Raw genomic sequence first — 22,405 nt, forward strand, 5'->3', positions numbered from 1 at the left:
TGGCCAAGAACCCTCGTTACCTTTAGGTGAAATGACCTAGCTACCTAGCATGGCTACCTTAATGCTTTGTGAGGAATTTTATCGCCACCTGGCTATCAGTGAAAATGTATATCTCATCAATAGGTATCGCATCACACTGTATCAGTGTCACGCCTTTCATTAATGCCATCAGTTCAGTCTGAAAGACATTACAGTAGTCGGGAATCCGAAAATTAAAGGAGATGAATATACACATCCGCCCACCCTGCTCTGTCTTACCTGGTCTCGTACATGCAAAGTCAACCTGTCCTTCTCTGGTGCTTCGTGGTGGACTCTCTTCTTAATGATCTGCAGGAAATTGGACACATTCAAGCCTACGCAGACAATGTGTGCGTATTAATCTCTGGACGATCACTTGAAGTTATATGTCATAAAATGCAGGTAGCTCTAAATAAGATTGAGTATTGGTGTGAATTGCAGGGTCTTTCGGTGAATCCTACAAAAAGTACCTTAGGGATTTTCAGTAGGAAAAGCAATATGGAAGACCTGTTACTACCCACATTGAAAGGGGTAACACTGCAACTGTCTTCTGATAGTACGAGTAAACCTCACCTGGAAGAAGCACGTCGAGCAGAAGGTCTCTCGAACACTAAAAGTCTTCTGGCAGTGTAAGAGAACCTTTGGCAAGACATGGGGTCTAAGACCGGCGATAGTACACTGGTTGTACATCACCCTGATTAGACCCATTATTACATACGCCTCCGTAGTATGGTGGAAAGCCACAATGGTTAATTCCAGAGTAAAACCCCTAAACAGGCTACAGAGAAGTGTGTGCTTGGGTATCACAGGTGCCATGAGCACAATATCTGGTGATGCCCTTAATGCCATTCTGAACTTGCAACCTCTAGATCTTCAAATTTGAAAGGAAGCAATGAAGGCGGCGTACAGGCTCAAGTTAAACGGAGTCTGGGGAAATAAAGTAAGCACTGGCCACTGTCAGATATACCACCAGTTATCGGAGCGGTGCACACTGTTTTCGATGGCGGTGGAGAATCGAGTGCCTGTCGTTAGTTTCGGTAGGAGGTATGATGTTTTGATTCCAGATAGAGATTAATGGTTAAGTCCAGAGAGCCTATTAACGGGATACCAGCACACTTTCTACACCGACGGATCCAAAACCAGCGCTGGAAGCGGATCTGGATGGTACTTAGACGAAGACATTAAGTACTCCTATGCCACAGGACAGATGGCTACGGCATTCCTTACGGATGTCTATGCCATCTTGAATGTGGCGTACTGGCTAATTGAGAAAAAGTGGCGGGGCAACAGTATTGGAATTTATAGTGACAGTCAAGCTGCACTGAAAGCCCTTGCTAACCCACGCTGCTCTTCGAAGTTAGTCGGTGAATGTAAGACAAAACTGAACAGTGTTGCAAAACACAGGAAAGTTAGTCTTATTTGGGTGCCTGGACATTGTGGGAACGAGTTAGCTGATAAATTGGCAAATGAAGGCTCTGCAAGTATGCCACTAGGCCCTGAACCCTTTCTAGGTGCTGATTCCGCATCGATTCAACTATGGATTGACGACTTCATGAGGTCTACGCACAGAGGTCGTTGGTTTGAGTTGAACTCGTGCAGAGTAGCCAAGTGCTTGGTGAAAGAACAAACAGGAAAACAGCGACCTTCCTCCTCAAACTCAGCAGGAAGGACCTGAGAGTACTGGTGGGTGTAATCACAGGGCCCAACGTCTGTGGTCAGCATATGGCTACCATGGAGGTCGTAGACAGCCCGATATGCTTATTCTGTCTTGAGAATGACGACACTGCAGAGCATTTTCTCTGTAGCTGTCCTGCATTTGCCAGCATCAGACTTAGGATATTGGGTTGCGATACACTGAGTGTGGACAAAGTTCATACTCTTCCTCTTCCGTATCTCTTAAAATTCATCAATGAATCCAAGAGATACGTGGAAGAGTGACCTCAAACTAATCTATCCGTTTTTACCATCCCTCCGGGTGTAGTACAATGGTCTACTGACTGAGTGCTTGGACTTGTCCAACCCCCCACAAATCTAATCTAATCTAATAAACCTGTCCGGGAAGTTTCAAAGTGCCAGCCAGAATTTACCGTGGCCGCAGTCGGTGTTTGACCACTTACTTGAAGTGTTGAAGTGTTGTTACTTATTGTGCTGATTCATATATATTGATGATTTATAAAGGGTTTTTCAATAAGGGCGGGTAGATGTTGAAATGGAATAAAATGGCGTTTGCTGTGTGGCACGTAGCGCCGTCCTGCTGGAACCACATGTCGTCTAGGTCCATATGGTTCAATATGGGCCATCAGAAATTGGAAGGGCCACCACGTCTACCGAAAAATGGGCGCAATGAGCGCAAGGTTTGCGTTAATGAACACTCATTTTGATAATAAAGTTTTATCATTTGATTTGGCATAAACAACTGAATAATAAACAAAAGATTTGACAGATGTTACCAAAACAAAATGGCTGCCACAGGGCGCCAAAATCGACCCGGGCCAATTGAAAACCCCTTTATATATACATTGCTGAAAAGGGTTTAAATCGTAAATAGTTTATAAAAAGTAAACCATCGCTTTACAATTTTTTTCATTTGTTCTGAATTTTCCTGAAGGGTAGAGGAGAAAAAGTGTAGGTATTTTGTGGTTGAACAACTAACAGAAAGTTGCAATATCTCAGAAAATCGTTACGAAATCTACTTTACAAATTGTGCACTTTCAGTTAAAGTTTTAGTTTAGTTTAGTTTAGTTTAGTTTAGTTTAGTTTATATTTGTTCCATGTAACTGTAACGTGGACAACGTACATTTCACATTACCTTAAGATATATCCTTTTTTAGTTTTACTTTCTTTAAAACACCCTTACTTAACACACGCACACGCGCAGAAATGATCAAAAAACTTAAGTTCCTTTAATAGTAGTTAAGTGCCAAAGTTTGCTACATCATTTTGGGTTTACTCACTTCTGTTTGGATGTCGAAGATTAGAAGCTAAGAAGTTGTTGACGTTGTAAAACTTTTGCTAAATGTAAACTTCTTTTTTTTATTTTAATTGTTCTTTGATCTAGTTGACAATATTAATTGAATACCCAAATATTTAGTATATAGAATTTTGGCTGCAGTCGAATTAAGAACTATTTTGCTCCGAGCTTTGTTTTTATGATTTCAAAAAGAATTTCGAAAAAAAGGTTTTTAAAATAAAATAAACAAACTTCTTTTAAGTGCCAGTCCTGCGTTATTTCCTTCACCCTCTCACTTTATTGCAAAGTTTGTTTTCCACTTTTCTTAATAATGTTTTTCTCCTTTCGCCACTTTCTTTTTTTATTTTGACAGTATGTTCGTTTGTCCTTTGATACCCGACCGGAATTGCTGGTGCAATTGTTTACAAAAGAGTGGAATTTGGAATTACCAAAACTTTTGATTACAGTACAAGGTGGCAAAGCGAATTTTGAGCTGCAGCCGAAGTTGAAGAAGGTAAGTTGGCACACGCTTACTATACGAGTATAAGTAAAAATTTATAAAAGTGCTTACGAGTACATAGGAATACAATACATACACATGTTGTGTTTTTGATGATTTTGTTGACAATAAAAAAAATGGTTTGAAACGGTGAGTTGGTGACAAATTAGTATTACTTAAGTTTAGCAGAAAAAGCTGCAGTCTGCTTGGGGACAATAGTTTCGAGAATGAGCGCCGAAAAGCTCACTACATACGAGCGCATATATAATTGACGGGATGAGTGGCGCGTTTTTTATTTAAAGTTGACTAGATTGGAGGATACTTTTAAGAGGTTACTTTTTTTAAATTAATTAAATAGTACCTATTGTAAGAATTGAAAGAAAATTACCCAATAGCCTGAATAGGGGGTTACAATTCTTATTTATCTATTTATCAAATTAAATGTAATTATAAATAATTTTTAACAGAAATGACAATCGCGGCGAAAGCTATCGGCCCCTAAAGGAAGATTGTGAAAAGCGAGGACGCAAAATCATTGAATTAGATTAATTTTCAGTATGGTTAAATTGTTTGTTATTATTTATGTTTGCTTCTTTTTTAGGAAATCCGCAAAGGTCTTTTGAAAGCAGCGAAAACGACAGGGGCATGGATTTTCACAGGCGGCACAAATACAGGTAAAGGGGTTAAATAATCTTTAACATATCCTTTCAGCCAAAAGTGATAAAAAACTTGATAAAGAGTGGGTTTCGTTAACTTGAAAGTGGATACAAAAGTGGTTATATTTCTGATGGCTCTGTACAGAATATACGTAGTTATCGTTTATTCGTAGCACAGCATTGTATTCTAAGGACCTAGAGATGTGGTGGGATATGGCACGCATAAAAGAGAAAACATCTAAAATATTTGCGGGTTTTTTAATAACGCTCCAAAATTTGCGTTTGTATTGGTATTTAGTGTGGTATGGGTAGTAAATAGTGGGAATAACGGGCATTGCATATACTTAGGCGCAAAGATTTTTTCTTCTTCCAAGTCATTTACATGGCTTTGCGCAAATAAATATATATTATATATCCACTGGCATTAAGCTTAGTATGCATTGAGAATTGCTCAAATAGAAGATTGCATTTTTATTGGAATGAAATCGTGAAGTGAAATTAAAATTAGCATACAAAATATCGAAATATCTACACAAATTTTTAAAATGGATTCAACCAATTTTGAAAAAAAAAAAAAAATACAAATTCAAATCATTTTCGCATTATCTAATGTTCGAATGTATTTAGTTTTCTTTAGTTTGTTATTGAAATATTAACATTTCTTATCATTCCTCATACGTGCGCCTTTGCATATGCAATGCATTTTATATTCCGGCAATGCATTCGCAACGGACCCCGTACTGGCCACTCTTACTTAATGATATGACACTTAAAAATATCAACATCGGAACTTAAAAACAAAATTAGGTACGCAGTTGTATAGGCCTTTTAAATTTTAGTATGCTAAAGTGCAGGTTTTAAGTGGCTCAAAACTCTCATTGTGAAAAATGGAAAACATAGCCAAAACTTATCAATATGTCACACACTGTATACATATATATTAGGCCGGGTCGATTTGTGGGGAAGCAAAAAAATCGCCCATTGCTCTGTAAAAATCATATTCTAGGGATCAAAATAAGAAACTTTGCTAAAACGAATTCTGATGTCCCCCAATTTGGGTCGAACCTTTTAGTTTCTTTTCTCATGTAAAGTCCAAAAATGGTGATATTTTGAAATGATTGTAAGGGGAACCCCCCAGGGGAGTTCCAGGGGTGTGCCACTAGCATGGGTGGATCGGCCGTCCAAAGTTAGTGGGGGTCGGTCATACATTTGGACTCGATTGGAGCACTCTAAATGGGTCAAAGTAGGATTTTTCGTTCGACCCAAATTGGGGGACATCAGAATTCGTTTTAGCAAAGTTTCTTATTTTGATCTCTAGAAAACGATTTTCACAGAGCAATGAGCGATTTTTAAATCGACCCGCCCCAATATATATATAGATATGTATATATAGGTATATACTCACTCGGTTTTTGTACTGGCAAGGTTTGGTTAGATGAACTTGCTTGATCAACAATGATCACACATAGGCCGGAACTGGCCTTAATTTTGTCAACAGAGGGTTTATGGAAGTTTCCCTTCTTACTCGTGATGCACTGAAGCGTAATAGGTACAAAACTAAGACAGCTTACTCACGATCTGCACAATACAGGAGGTATTCCAGCGTAGCTTAACATTGCCTCCCTTACATGTTAGTCAGGTGCGTCCTTCTATGCCATACATACTCGTATTTCTGGCTACTAAGAAATCAAATAGAGTTATGGGTCTTATAATAGCCGTGTATGTATATGCAATGTGGTTATCGGGTGAATTATTCTCACAACTTACCGAACGTTTTTCTGAGGGTGTGTAATAAATTGGTTGCTTTCCATATTATTTCTCTACATCCGATAGATTCGAGCTGACATAAAGAGCCCGTCTTGTCTAAATTCGCCTCCCTTTCCTCTTGTTTTGTTTATTCGTAAATCGTAAATCTCATTTAATGTCCTATCAATTGAATAGGTTGATTCAAGTCCTCTCGACAAAGCCTCAAAGATAGCCATGGGATATTTCCCGTAATGTCTATGTATATGAAGCAGCACACTGTGAATACTCTCTATGGAATTGCCTCTTCCTATACTGATTGGTTTATATTAAGTTAGGTGGAATCATCTCCTTAATATATGTATGAGCCTAGTAGCCTTTTAAGCTTATTGTGGTGTTATTGTATGAATAAAAACAATATTAAATTGATTTCATTTATTATTCTATTTTCGTTAATTTCAGGCCTTTGTCATTTATTGCGCGAAATACGTCAGTCTTGTCGACCTCGTAAGAATTGTCGCTGTTTTTTTTTCTTTACCCGAGCACATCCATTCGCCTTGCGGATTAAGATAAAGCAATGCCTGTCTGTAAGGCATTATTTTGTCTGCTTTTTTATTTACGTATGTACATTCATATTAACACATACGTAAGCCTGTTTACTTTCTGCCTTCAACTGTTGATTTGTTGTCTACTTATCCGTTTGCCTCAGCGGATATGAACGGCACTAATGCTAGGCGCCTAGGCTTTGTGGCATTAAGTGTCTTATTATCGTTTCATTCTATCTCCCAATTGACTGACGTTTAATATCTGATTCCACTATTCACACAAACACAGATTTACATACGCAAATAGTATATCGGATGTATAGTATATCGGACGTAGTGTTGGTTAGCAATTTATTTACTTAACCGTCCATTCAACTTTCACTCACTTAATCATTCCTGACATTGGCAGTTATAGTGGCCTTAAATTGTTTGTTCAACGTATCGTTCACGTTCTATCTGCAAATAGTGCTTACAATCACCGTTTACCCTGACGGAGTACTAACCGTTCCATTATTTTGATTTAAATCTGCATACCTATCTCTCTTACCTTGTGTACCTAAATCGTTTTCAAACAATTTAATGTGATATCTTATTATTCTTTTTTCTCCTTTTATCTCCCGCTTTGCAGGTGTTACGAAGCAGGTTGGTGATGCGTTGCTGCTCGAGGGTCAACAGCGGAGTGGGCGTGTTGTCAGCATTGGTATTGCACCCTGGGGTATAGTGGAGCGTAATCATGAACTTTTAGGGCATAATCGTGAGGTGCCCTGCCATAGCATAAGTTCGCCGAGGTGAGTGAGTGTTGCGTGAAGTTCATTAGGGTGGCAAGGGGTCACATGGCGGCAGAGTCCACTTGGCTTGACTGAATATGCATGCGCTTGGCGACAGCCACCTACGTGCAACCCTAATTGGGTTGACAGAGCTGTGTGTGGTCTGTAGCTTGATTTGAATTTTGAACAGCTATTAAGTGTTGCGTATACGCCATGGGGCTCACCATGTGGTGTCTCTAAATTGACATTTCACGTGCTAACTTGGATAATGAGCTACTTTAAAGAAAGCTTAAATATTTAAATGTTTGTGATAAAGCGGATATGAAATGGTTTGCTTATCTTCATTTATATTTATTTTTGTACTATTCATTCTTTAAGGTCTAAATTGGCTGTGCTCAATAATCGGCATGCTTACTTCCTGCTGGTCGATAATGGTACCCAAGCGAAATATGGCGCTGAGTTAATTTTGCGACGAAAATTGGAAAAATTCATATCGAACTTGAAGCTGCATCCATGTAAGTACAAAATTTAATATTAAATTTAACTTAGAAATTTAACAAAAAAACGTAGTTTTGGTTGAACTGCTAATTTTCTTTTACTGAACTTAATGATTGGAGGGCAGAATGAAAATATCTTAAAACTGTGTAGAGTTTGTCATAAATTGGGTAGATTCATCACAAACTATTATCGACTATTACTATGTCTGTGGCTCAGTTGCAACCAATGGAACTTCGAAATGTTGAAGATAGGTTTCCTTTCTATGACAACCACGGTGTGTTCAAAACGCTCGGTTTATGCTTGCCATGCGCCAATTTGGCAAATGATGCTGCTCTTATTATTGATCCTAATTATGGTGCTAGAATGGTACTGGCTCTGTTCGTGGTACTGCTACTAAAGGGCAGTATTGAGAGTGGTGCAGGTGCATCTCTGGTAAAACATCTCTTATCTGCCCAAGACGGCATCTTAAGAAAGACACATTCACTTAGTCACCCTGCGTTCAGGGTCGCCTGCTTTGAAAAAAATATGCCTAATGCTCTTCAGCATAAGTTTCCATTTCTCCCCTCTTTTTGCCTTTGAATTTTGTCGGTTCTGAAATTCCTGAGATTTTTGCCTGCCATCTGTGTTTGGAGATGTTTCCGCTATAACTAAAACCGCTGCTTCTGATATTGTTCTGTACGAAGAAATCACTCTGAGAGCGCAAGTGCGTTTCACAGATTGCAAAGTTTTTGTGAATCTGCCCATATTTCGCATTCGTGTATAAGAATCGAATTCGTCGTGCCCATTAAAAGATTTCGCTGCTCTGAGCTGGACCTCCAATGTTTGCCATGAGCTTACTTAACATGCCGCTTACTTTGACAGCTCTTGTGGTTGCATCTTTTATACCAAAGTTCAGGTCCGAATATTGACTCTCGGGCCTGCTGTTATTTGTTTTGTCTTGCATCATTTGCAGGTTTCGTATAAGAGTACACGATAGCTTAGACAGCTGTAATTAAGGGGTTAGGGGTAGTCAGAGGCCCGAAAAAATGATGATTTTCACGAATTTTTTTTTTGCTACTTAATTAATTTATTTAACAAAAATAAAAACATAGCATAAAAACATCATGTTTTAACTTGACTTCACCAAAATTTCAAAAAAAAAAAATTAATAATTGCAAAAGTTATCGCTGTTTGTGTGAAGCCCGTTTCTCCGGAAGTCCCTTGCGGTGAACATCACAAGTCCTTGCAGATTCATCTAAAACCAATCGGATGAGAAAAATTATTTTTATTGATAGATAATCTCGAGCTGGATCGAAGCTTTTTTTTTCAAAATGAACAAAATGGCGGCCTCAGAAAATTTTTTCCAGATTTTAGAAAAAAAAACCAACAGTTAATTGTTAAAAAAAATCGAAATTTTTGAAAAAAAAAAAATCCTTCGATCAGGCACAAGTTTTTTATGTTTTTCAAAAGCTGTATAAATTTTATTGAAATCTACGTAGCGGTTTATAAGTTACAGTGTTCACCAGTTTGAAAAACATAGTTTTGAGAAAAACGCATTTAAAGTTTTGCTATCGGCTCCGGAGCGGCCGAGCGCCCTTTGTTAATTGTTGAATAACTTGAAAAGTATTTGTCGGATTCACTTCAAATTTTTACACAATATTTTTAAAACATTATACTTTAAGAAAATGCAAAACAAAAAATCGATTTTTTGAAAATTCTGACTACCCCTAACCCCTTAATTTTCAATTGATTATTCATGATCTTGAATTTTGTATTCAAGGCTTCAATTACGTCGCCCCATCTTAAACTGTTGCATGTATTTATAGTGTCCAGTGTGGATAGTAATACTAAACATTTGGAGGTACGATTACCTGCCTGAGCCTGTTCTACAGTAGCTAATACATCCTGGATGGTTCCTAAGATAGATCTGCCAATTCTTAAACCGTGCTGCCTGTCAGACACACCACCGTTGTTCTCTACTACTTCGCTATATCTACGCTTTATGAGTTTTTCAAAGAGTTTTCCTGCGCTATCCAGCAAATGTAGCGGTCTATAAGCGGACGCTAATGTTGGGTCTGCCTTTCCCTTACTAATTAGTACTAATTTATGTTTTTTCCATATTTCTGGAAAAAGTACTTCGTTTAGATATGCGTTGTACATGTTGAGCAGCAAAGGGAGGCATTCGATTACCAACATTCTCAGTATTTCCGCAGCTATGCCATCAGGTCCTGGCGCTTTACATTTCATTGCTTTTGCAGCATCTATTATTTCATCTTCTGTGGTTGGGACAGGTTCCGTTGCTTCATACTCGAGTTCGTTTCTCTCAACGCAGTGTGTTGGGAAGAGTGTGTCGACAATTTTGCTTACCACTTCGGTTTCCATGTCAGCAGCAGGGGATTAGGTTACTAGCTTTTTCATAACGATTTTGTAACTCAATCCCCATGGGTTACTGTTTAGATCATTTATTAGCTCTTCCCATTTGTCTTTTTTGCTTTAACTTATAGCTTTCCTCAGTTCTTTCTGCTCTTTGTGTATTCTTTGGATTCCGTTATTGCTGGGCCCAAACTTCTGGCTCTAGTATGCTTTCTACGCTTGTGGGTGCACATCTCGCTAAGTTCTGCGATCTCGTGTGTCCACCAGTATCAGGATTTCTTTTCTTGTTCTTAGGTTTTAGGCATAGATGTGTTGCACCGTATCGAAATGCATCGCATTGTTGTCTTGACTAGTATTTTTGTTGTACTATTCGTACCGATCATTGTTTTATTTTCGTGAATAGTTGCAAGGAGCGTCGCTGGGTTTAGCTTGTTTATGTTCCATATGCGTACACGTGCCCATACGTGCTCGTTGGTTTTCCATTTCAATGCAAGTTGTGATGTATTGATGGTCACTCCCATTGTAATCTTCCAGGACTCTCCAGTCTTTAGTAAAGGTGTCTATGTTTTCCGATGTTAGGGTTATGACGGGAGTGGTGTCTTCGCAACCTGGCTTTCGGTACGTAGACGTTCCTGTGTTGAGCACCACTAAACCTAGTCCAGCACTCGTCTACCTCTTGCCGAGCCCTGTTCGGTTGCTTTTAAGTTGAAGTCTACTCGCTATGATTAATCATCTCTCTGAACTAAGGGCCTTATCTTCTATGCTTTGCAGTTTCCGGATAAATTCATCTATATTGTCGTTCGATGCAAGGTAATGTTACTGTGACTACTGTACTAACTTATATTTGATTAAGGTAAATCTGTTAAAGATACACAGAAATGTTAGTGAGAGGTAAATGTACAGGGTTGGCCATATTAAACTGACCCATGTGATTATTAAAAAAATATGGAAAAAGAAACATTTTTTTGTGTTTCATTGTGAAAAACATTTAATTTAGTTCAAGGGGATTCGTTTACATCACTTTTTGAATATGATATCGCGCAAGTGGTCGCCCTTAGCACGTATTTGGATATGTACAGGGTTGGCCATATTAAACTGACCCATGTGATTATTAAAAAAATATGGAAAAAGAAACATTTTTTTGTGTTTCATTGTGAAAAACATTTAATTTAGTTCAAGGAGATTCGTTTACATCACTTTTTGAATATGATATCGCGCAAGTGGTCGCCCTTAGCTCGTATAGCGTAATGTGCCCGTTTTTCGGCGTTTTCCATAGTTTTGGCCAGCGTCTCGGCCGATATGGCGGCTATTTCCCGTCGGATATTGGCCTTAAGTGCGCCTAGTGTCTTTGGCTTGTTGACGTAAACCTTAGATTTCAAATTACAGTAAAAAGTTATAGGGTTACTCAATGGGTCAGTTTAATATGGCCAACCCTGTACATTAAGCATAGGTAAAGAAACTGTAAGGCCAAAGAAATGCATGAGTCTATGGCGGAGAAAGACAACATATTTATCAGAACTTCATTATGATATACATAAATATGGTCTATGCCATTATGAAAATATCAACAAATAAATTTCATTAACCTAAGTAAGAACTTAAATTTCCTAAAATAATTTAAGAACATAAAAAAGTCGAAATTTGAAACATGTCTCTTCATGAGTTGTGTAACAAATGTATTGATAAACTTAAATCGAATGAAAATTTATAACACAAGCACAAAAGTTTTTGTTTACGCAAGCCTTGCTTCAAAAAGCAAAATAATTGACAGGAAATAAATTAGAATCCCAAATCGACAACAGATTTCCGTATTAAATGTTATGTGAAAAAAAATCGAAAAAAATATGTGCAAACATGTACTTATAATATACATCGATTTAAATGCTTGCATGTGTTTTTTCCATTTTTTTCCACTTTCAACATTTCATTAATGTATACAAATATATTTTACTTTCCAAACTTCACTTTGCTGTAAAAAAGTTTTCCCCATAAGTGGCCATGGAACCTACCATACCAAGTGTGGTATGTATCCACATGAGTAGATGCTAGCAATGTAAAAGGAATTATGTATTTAAATAATTTCTTCTTATTAATCGGTCGCTGAATAACCATCTGTACATAACTGCAAATACGACATCTGTTAAAACCTGAACTGCTGTTACTTGCTCTTTCTACTTTGCAGTTCCGTTCTTTAACTTTTTCAACTCGAGGGGCAACAAATTGATTTGCCATTATCATACGTTCTGCGTCGTTACATTTTTCAATGCGACTTTTATTCGCCAACGATATCAGCTTCACTTTTACCTTTCCAATTTTCACAGCATGTCTCATTCGTTCGTGGGGAGTCCTAGAGCTCTGTACGAATGCCTGCACGCATATGTTTACAAAGGTATGTAGGCACATTCATCTATGCTCGTGCATGTATGTATGTATATGTATGGACGAGGTAATGTTTGCTCGGATAATGTGGGCTTTATTTCAAATTGATTTCGTCTATTTTTGCAAATGCTGCTTTTTTTACGAGTATTTGCCTCTGCTCTGATTTTCATTTCAACCCAGCTTCAATATTTTTTTATTTTTATATTTATTGCTCTTGAGTTGGTTTACCGGTTGGTTAGCTTTGCAACCAGGAAATGGTGGACATGTCACTTGCGGTTATCGAATGCATAGCATGAATGAAAAATTTCGTTCATATAACCATAGTAGCTTAACTGAACTGAATAAATGCAGTAGGTTGGCACTTACGATGTACTTATATATAAATATATATATGAAAGCCCATTAAAGTAGCTGCCATTTTATAAAACCGTAATCCAATTTGTCAGCATATTTTCTGGTTAGATTTTTGGTTGGATTTATGGAATATATTTGTAAATTTTATTTAAAAAAATGCTAAAAAAATTTAATCATATTTAACAAGAGCGATGCCTTTTGCTGCCTGTTGCTTATTTTAGCATTTAATGCTGGCAATGAAATGAGCCGATTTTTACCACTGCTTTGTGTTTTGTGGTGAAGGCAGTGCGACAAAAGTTAACTTTTTAGATTTCCGGGAGCAAATTTCATATGCACGTGAAGCTTTAGATTTTACATTGCAATCCAACATACTTAGTTTTTCATTTTGTTAGCAATTTAGCGTTTTGGCGAACTTTAAAATTAATATAATATTAATAAAATAGAATAATAAAGAATTTGTTAGGATATTTAGGAATGTACTAGGTTGTTCAATAAGTTTTGCGATTCGATAAGAAAAATAGAATTTATGGTTTGAAATGCATTTGTTATTACTCTGCATGGTCTCTTTGAGCATCAATACATTTCTTCCAACGAGATTCCAAATTATGAATTCCATCCGTGAAGTGAGAATCTGGAAGGGCTGCAAAATACGCTTCCACAGCTATTATGACCTCATCATTTGATGAAAAAAGCTTTCCAAGCATGATTTTTTTAAGTCTGGCAACATGGAAGTTGCTAGGTGCCAAATCTGGTGAATACGCTGGATCCTCCAAGAATTTGAACTTAAATTCACGAATTTTAGCCATTGTGAAAATGCTCTTGTGATACGGTGCATTGCTCTGATGAAAAATAAATTTTTCCTTTTGCAAACTGGGTCTGTTTTCATGAAGTTTTTTTCTTCAACTGGTGAGAATTTATTGTATTACCAATTTGCAGTACTCCACAAAAAAAATTCCTCTCGCATCCCAAAAAACTGATGCCTCAGCCTTCTTGGCCGATTTCTGGACACGAACTCGTTTCGGAGCCGAAGAAACCGGCTCACACCACTCTTTAGCCTCTTGTTTTTAGTTAGAATCATAGTGATGTACCCAGGTGCCATCCATAGTGATGAATCGACACACAAAATTCATTCTAAATATTGCTAAGAAAGTCGCATTCGAGTATGTTTTTGTTCCATTAATATCAAATGTGGCTCCCATTCTGCACACAGCTTTCTGAAATCCAATGAGAAGCCTAGGGCTTCTACTAAATTTGTGTCAGTAACTTGACGATTTTCCAATACGATTTCCTGTTTTTTCTAAGACTTCTGGTGTTGTTGCTGTTTTTGGACGTCCTTGACGTCGATCGTCTTCAAGGCTTATAGGACCGTGTTTAAATGCAGCAACCCAATGCCAATCAAGCAAAATTTGGCAACTAAAATATTAGCAATCAATATAATTATATTATCAAGCAATTTCATAAAAAATTTCAAGTTTTTACTGGTATTACATAATTAATTATAGTCTCGAAGTGCGCGAGTAGTGGTTGCATTACTCGCAAATTTAGTCTTCAAGTTTTCCCCATAAAAAGGGTAAACATGTCGAAGACTTCTTTGGGGAACATTAAAGCTTATCCGCTCAAGTAGATCTGGACAGTCGACGATGCCATTAAGGGGGTGGTAGGGTTTAGCGCTAAAAAAAAACACTTTTTTTTTAATTTTTTACAGAAATATGGCTTAAGATACTTTAATAAAATCAGTTGCATGTTATTGTACATCTTTTCAATAAGTTTTTAAAAAATATTAATAATAAAATATTGACAAATAAGCCCATGACAGAGTTTTTTTGGAGATATGTTTTTCGAGAGGTGCTCTGCGGTGCCAATCGGCATTCGTCGTAGAATCATCCGAAACTAAAAAAGTCGAATTTTTCAGTTAAAGTATGACGTAATGCTCCCCCCGCCATTAATAAAATTTTTTTTTTTTTTTTTTTCATTTTTGTAGTTTTGGTGGCAAAAAAACGTAAAACGAGCATTTTTGGCGAAAAATTTCGCCATATTTGTAAGTGAAAAACAACCTTAAAAAAAAATAAAATAAAAAAAACAGTGGGGGGGGGGGGGGGGGAGGTATTTTTGATTTAGAAAACGTGTGCCAAATTTGAAAAGAATCGGTTGAATAGTTTCGGAGTTGTGATTGGCACCGACTTTTGAGAAATCGTTTCGGGAAAAACGCGTTTGAAAAAATGACTCTGAAAAATTATCTATGCTCCGCATTCGAGGTAGAGTGCCTACAAAGGCTATAACTTTGAGAGTTCTGCTCCGATCCACTTAAAATTTTGACACAACATTCTTGAAATGATTTACTATAAGATGAGTGAAGAAAAAAAATTTCGATTTTGTGAGCCGTTTATAGACCATTGAATTTTCGTAAAATAAAGTGCAAGTTTCAAGCCATTCTTTTTTCTGCTGACGGGTTGGATGTTTTCTTCCATTTAAAAAAAAGTATGCATTAAATGGTGAAAATGCACCAGACCGTGATCGGAAAAAATTTTCAAAAACCAGTGTGATTTTTGACCTTCATAAAATTTGCTATTTATTATACCAAAATTTAATTGGCTTTAAATTGTATACTTGCAATTTTTTCAGTAATTCTTTTTTACCGAATTCGTACGAATTTTGTACCAAGTTTGAAACTTTGCTTTTTGTGGTTTTTGTTGCAGTATTGACTGTGTTTTTGTAACTGAATAATTGAAATTAAAAAGGGAATAAATAAATAGTCAAAACTTGTGAATATATGGTGCACAATTTTTTTTGACGTTGACTGTTTGTCTATAGTTTTTAATATAATTTTTATTGCCACTTTTGACAACATGCGTTATTGTTGTAAGCTTCCAAAATTAACTTGAAGGGTAAGCTAATGCTGGACAATTTTCGACTAGAATTGCAGAAAACCCAAAAGCATCTATTTGTGTAGAGGATTGTAGTTTAAGAATAGCATTACTAATGTCTTCTAACGGCAGACTTACAGAACTAATGTGAAGAGACGAAGGCAAAAATCTGCGGAAACATTGTCATAATGGGCGAAATTAGAATTCAATTGGCAAATAAATCTGTCGCATCCTAGGCGGCTGCACAAATTTATCATCTAGAAAAAGTCCAGTGGGTAAACTGGAGCAACCCATTTTTTAATTTTACGTATTTACAAAAAAAACTTCGAATTGGATTTAATGCTTAGCACCGAGCTGCGAATATAGAATATAAAGAATTTTGTTTAAAGATTTAAACTCTTTTTAAAAAAATGCGGGTACTTAACAAGGGGCCTATGATTTGTTGAAGATTTAAACTTTACAATCTCTGTTTCCGAGATTTTTGAGTTTATTCAATTCCTTAAAATATCCAATTGGGAAACGCCGTCACAATCTGGAATCCATATTTTGAAACTCTTTCAAAAAAAAAAAATTGAATGTGTTCGAAAGAATTCTATGAAATTCGCTTTGCCTTGAATGAATCGTTTGAAACTGGTTGATCTATTAGGCCTTGCTGCTAGAAGAACTATATTCGGGCTGATGTTCATCCATGATATTTTGAGTAGAACCATTGACTGTTCCTCCTTACAACAACTCGTAAGACTTAAGGCTCCAATGAAATCTTTACTTCGTAATAATCTAGTGTCGTTTGAGTTTTACAAAACTGAAATGCGCCACTTAATAAATTATTAAATGAATTCAACTCTTAGCACTACAAATTTAAAGATTACTAGTCGTAATGTGTTTTAGTTTGCCTTGCTCTCACATTATTTTGAGATCTAATTAATTGTACGCAGTCTTTAAGTTTCTATAATGCCATAGACTTCAAGTAAATAAAGGCACTATAATATTCAAGTAAAGAAGCGGTTTGGCTGAACAGCATTTTAACTTTTAAGGCTTCAAAAGACGAGAATGTTTTTTTCCGTTTTGGAATCCGTATGACACAAGAGAAATGAGCAAATATGTGCCTCTAAATGGACAATATTTATAAAAAACTTATTACAGTTTATCTACAAACAAAGGTTCCACAATGCAATAAATTAAATAAAAAATAAGTTAAACCATTCAGCCTTTTAAAAAAGTAATGATTTTATATTTGTATAATCAAACAAGAGCTAGTTGCGAAAAATGTTCGAACAAATGCGGAAAAAGTGGCTCACCGTAGGATCTGTTTTTACAATTCCAATGGGAGCATTCATTTTTTATTTATGTTAATGACTTCTACCTTTCGAATTTATTAGGATTGCAGTTCTCCAAATATTCTCTAATAATTTTCAGACATCCTGTGAAAAGAAGCTATGTTTTAAAAAGTTGAAATCCCCAACAATAATTTTTTTTCACTAATTTGTGTCCCAGCTACAATTCGTAGAATAGTCATCCAGCTATCGTGCCCACATCACACGCGTATGCATTTAATCGCAATATTTTCAAATAAAGTCCTTTCCACAGTACAAAGGACCTCAGAATCGCAATCTATGCAATGTTTAAAGCAAATATTTTTGTTATTATGATGCTTTATCCTTCTACGAATGCCCTCAATTTGTCTGTATCTATACGAAGCACTCAACATGCCCTTATTGCATATCCGCATTCTGACGTGATGTGTGACAGTCACTGCTGCATTAACTACGAGCTACACGCAGGCATCCATACACATGGAATATGTCATCAGAAATAATAAGCTGCTGCCAAGCAATGCCATACGCATCCATACGCATTTGGACAAAAATAGTCGTCCTTTTATGCCCGCATGCAATTATATAACTCTAAATGCTGCACGCATTTCAATACTTGGCGCAATTGTCAAGCAATACCATATTCCATGAAACCGTCAACAGCGCGCTGGATCATGAGTCGAAAGTAAGCGAATTTTCTAGGTTTCTGGGAAACTCCATTTATTTGAGTGCCATTTCAAACTTTGCGTTGATTTGCTTTTTTCGTTTTATTATTGTTTCTCCCCCATATCTCATTTTCTTTTTTTCTCTGTGTACTTATTTTGCAGTTACACATTCCAGCACACCGGTCGTCTGTCTGGTTATCGAAGGAGGTACAAATACGGTACGTGCGGTGTTAGAGTACGTGACGGACACACCACCAGTGCCAGTGGTGGTATGCGACGGCTCGGGTCGTGCGGCCGATCTGATAGCGTTTGTGCACAAGTAAGTCAACCATCATCTCATCAAGTTTTATCCTAAAAATTATAAAATTCTAAGAATGTATGTTTGTATGCCAAATATGCGTAGTTATTGTATGTATGTATATTTAGTACGTAGATATATGTTTGTATGTGGTTATGCAAAATACGGCTACCTGCAATTCTGTCAAAGTCACGATCCTCTATTTAACCTTTTAGCTTTGTGTCCAATGACAATTTACTTCTTGTAAATTATTTATTTAAACAAAAAAATTTTTTTGGAAAATTTAAAACATTTTTATTGCAAGAGCCGCAAACTTATAGAAAATATATTTCACTTTCACTTAGGCAGACTACTGTGTAGTAAACCATCAAATTTCCTCAGTATTGAAACGATGAAGCTCTTAGGTAGGTTGACTTCAGGCATTATAGGCATATATAATATATTAAAATATAAATTATTGATTTTGAAATAAACTTGCTCGTTTTTGTGGCAAAGCCTTTTTAAATTTTCGGTCTGCTTGATTATTCGGGGTCATTTCGAAACAGCTATGCTGAGTCTGGAGAGCAGGTAGAGGAATCAGTGCGTGCTAAAAGCTATTATTTTTTATTATTATTTATTATTTTATTACCTGGTAGATGAAGATGGCATCGGGTACTTCAAAAATTATATTTTTGTCTCGAATTTTCGTGAGCATAATGGGATTTCACATTTAACTTCTCTTAAGTATGCTTGGAACAGTTACGGACTTTTTTACCAATATAAATGCCACTTTTCATGGAGTTAAAGTATTTTAATATATATTAATAATATATATAATTTAATAATATTATGAATACTTAATTCTCTTGTACTCGAATTTATGAGAAAAATTAAAAAAAATTAAAAAAATTGTTTTCTGTATCTGATTCTTAATTCATTGACTGGCATACAACATCGATTACCCCCTCTCCCTAAGATGTTAGTTGCATAATTATAGAAAGTCCAGGTGGTTTTTTAATTGATTGGCTAATTGTTTGGTTCAAAGAATTTATATATCCAAACTCTGGAATGGCGCAAAAAAAGAAAGAAAAAATAAGAAAAAATAAGTAAAGCTAAAAAAACACTTTTTTCATGAATTTATTGTAGCGAAACGGTTCAAGTCAGTTTATTAAAAGTAGTTGCATATTATAAAGTAACATTTCAAGAATATTTGATAAAATTTTCATGTAAAACTATTGCAAAATGAGCGAATGAGAGCACATTTACGTAGACGTCTTTTCAAAAATACATTTTGCAGTAGTCAGCATATCTCAGCGTATAATCATCTGAAATCAAAAAAATCGAATAATTTAGTTAAAGTATGAGTTAAACTTCCCCCCAACGTTTATTTTGACGATTTATTTTCATTTTCAGCCATTTGGTACTCGTTTGAAGTAAAAAGTGATTTTTGACGAAAAAATGCCGCCATTTTGTAGGTGTAAAACCACCTTAATATAAAAAAATGGCGAAAAAAACGTTGGGGGGAGGTTTTTTATATGTAAAATATGTGTGCAAAATTTAAAAAGGATCGGTTGAGTAGTTTTCAAATGCCAATGACTACGCACTTTAAAAAAAAAAGGTTCGACAAAACCGCGTTTAAAGTCTGCTGCGTCTCGGCAGATGTTTGAGGCGGCTCGGCTTTATGCTCTATAACTTAAAAAGTTTTGCTCGGATTGACTTAAAATTTTAACACGGTATTTTTGAAATGTTTTACTACAATAACATGCAAAAAAAATCGATTTTTATCCCTTACCCCCCCCTTAAGCGCAGAGATCAAATAAATAGAAACAAAATTAAACCAACTGCTCTTCTGTTACTATCTGTTCAATGGGTCGTACATAACTTCATATTGAACACTGCCAAGGCGAATCTATTAGAGACAATATCAGTAGGCTAGCTAATTTGTGTTTTTTTCTGTCGTCGTGTGAATGAATTGATGAAAAGCCGTTCTATTCGCACCATCGTCGTATGTTTTTACCAACTGCTTGTCAGCTAGTCGACGTTTTTCCTTTTATTTTTATTTTCTTCTTTTTTTATCCGGACATTCTTATGTACAAAATGTTTTTGCTGTGCTTTTTTTATGAAGAGCTTTTTCATGGCAGAAATATACTTTGAGGTTTACGATTCTGTGTTATCACTAACAGCAGCCTTAGCAGAGTAGATGAAGTGTGTAACTACCATTTGGAGATTGTGAATTCGTAGCCTACTGTTGACGTGAAATATAATACAAAAATATCGGTCGCCTTTCGACAAGCAATGGAAAATCTTCCAGAGTATTTTTATCATAAAACAGTTTCGCCTATAAACCAACTGCGACTTGAAGGTGGTGTATCATTGCGAATTACTCCATTTGTAGACCCACATCAAGACGCAAACAATAAATTCGAGACGAACTTAGACGTACGCTCCCACTATTTATATATTTTTCATATTTTTCTATTTCTGCTATGTATCTTTTTTCCTATGTATCTTTTCTCTCTTTACCAGTAGCGATTCTCTTACATGTGATCTCAATTAAAAGCCTTTACCTTGCATTATTAATGAGATTGCTTAACTACCACCGTGGATGTGAACGTCGTTCACCGCATGGGATACATACAGGGTAGGCCATTTAAAGCGGGCCCATCTGGCAACCCTATAACTTTTGACAGGAACGTCAGATCGACTAATGACATAGCGCGTTGGAAGCGTCAGTCCAAGACAATTTTTACCATGGAGCAGTACACTCCAAAAGAACGCGCTGAAATAATTCAGCTTTACATCCAAAATAACTTCTCAATTGTGAAAACTCAACGTGCGTTTAAAAAAAAAAATAAAGTTAAAAGTGCGCCATCCAAAAGCACTTTACAGCGTTTATACGCAAAATTTATTAACCACGGTAGTCTCAGCAATACCAGCCACGCATCCAGACAACGTACACGACGTTCTGCTGAAAATATCGAGGCTGTACGAGCCAGTGTTGAGGAGGCTCCGCGAACATCGAGTTATCGTCGTTCTCAGGAATTAGGCATCGCCAGGACAACACTCAGGCGCATAATTCGCATCGATTTGAAAATGTTTCCGTACAAAATTCAAATGGCACAAAAATTAAACCCGGCTGATTACCCGAAACGGCTTGATTATGCCAAATGGGCCGTCGAAACCGTTCGAAATGAACCCGACTTTTGGCAAAAAATCATCATGTCAGACGAGGCTCATTTTCAGTTGAATGGAGGCGTAAACAAGCAAAATTGTCGCTTCTACGCTGCCGAAAATCCTCAATTAGTTGAAGAACAGCCTCTCTTCGATCAAAAAGTGACTGTGTGGTGCGGTGTTTGTGCGGGAATGGTCATCGGACCGTTCTTTTTCGAAAATGAAAATGGAGCCTCTGTCACCATCAATGGAGAGCGTTATCGTGCCATGATACGCGATTTTGTTATGCCAATCATCGAAGAAAATGACATGGAAGGCTACTGGTTCCAACAGGACGGGGCTACATGCCACATTTCACGCGCTACAATCGATTTTTTGAAGCCATTGTTCCCTGGAAGGTTGATTTCGAAAAATGGTGATTTTCCGTGGCCACCGAGATCACCAGATTTGACGCCACCGGACTTTTATTTGTGGGGTTATCTGAAATCCAAGGTATACATCAACAAGCCAAGGACTCTAACTCAACTTAAAAACAATATCCGACGCGAAATCGCCGCCATACCGGTCGAAATATTGGCCAAAACGATGGAAAACGCCGAAAAAAGGACACATTTGGCCATCAAGGCCAGAGGCAAACATTTGAAGGATATCATTTTCAAAAACTAGCTGGAACAAATCTCCTTGAATCAAAATAAATGATTTTTCATATCAACACAAAAAAAAATGTTTTTTTCAATGTTTTTTTTCAGAAACAAATGGGCCCGCTTTAAATGGCCTACCCTGTACTTAAGCGTGGGCGAATTTTTTTCAACTCCCACAAAGGTATACCAGCCTCAAAAATTGGACCAGACCAAGAGCCCTAAAGTAAAATGGGCCTGGAACATTTTTTAGAAAAATCAATTTCTTAGTATTTCTGAATATGCGAATGCCATTCAAATCACACTTGAGAAATTTCGTGCTGCTTCCACCTCAGAAGACAAACTTTTAAGTTTATTTTGTCTCTTCTGACAAAAAGAAAATTATTAAACATGCATATGTATGTATGTCTGGCGTACCAAAACCGCTGAGACGAATTTTACTAACTATGTACATAACTTTTCATCCATTCATTTGCAATGCAAAATTGTTATTTGACTTGTTAGACATTTGTACAGTTGCGGTAGCGGTTGGTGTGGTTTACATTGTTGTCTAACAATTTGACGCTGGGTTAAGTAGCGTTTGCCTTGGTCCTACTTGACTTGTGCACGCATCAACATATTTAATTACAACTGCTTAGGCCTAAATATTTCATACTAAATTTCCAAATAACGCAACAACACCTTCGATCGCCTGCCTGCCACTGTTCCAATGCAGG

The 22,405-nt window shown here is 36.7% G+C and overlaps 1 protein-coding gene across 9 annotated transcripts in view; it reads left to right on the forward strand.

The window, feature by feature from the left end:
- LOC129246503 (transient receptor potential cation channel trpm) overlaps positions 1-22,405 on the forward strand; it is a 209,069-nt gene that overhangs the window by 76,225 nt on the left and 110,439 nt on the right. For all 9 annotated transcript variants that reach the window (XM_054885381.1, XM_054885377.1, XM_054885378.1 and 6 more), the window contains 5 exons: positions 3,342-3,482; positions 4,069-4,141; positions 7,040-7,199; positions 7,557-7,693; positions 17,766-17,922. In XM_054885381.1, coding sequence (XP_054741356.1) covers positions 3,342-3,482; positions 4,069-4,141; positions 7,040-7,199; positions 7,557-7,693; positions 17,766-17,922 — 668 coding nt within the window. The remainder of the gene's footprint in view (positions 1-3,341; positions 3,483-4,068; positions 4,142-7,039; positions 7,200-7,556; positions 7,694-17,765; positions 17,923-22,405) is intronic.

Source organism: Anastrepha obliqua, chromosome 4, assembly GCF_027943255.1.
Source record: "Anastrepha obliqua isolate idAnaObli1 chromosome 4, idAnaObli1_1.0, whole genome shotgun sequence".
In the NCBI taxonomy this organism is placed as follows: domain Eukaryota; kingdom Metazoa; phylum Arthropoda; class Insecta; order Diptera; family Tephritidae; genus Anastrepha; species Anastrepha obliqua.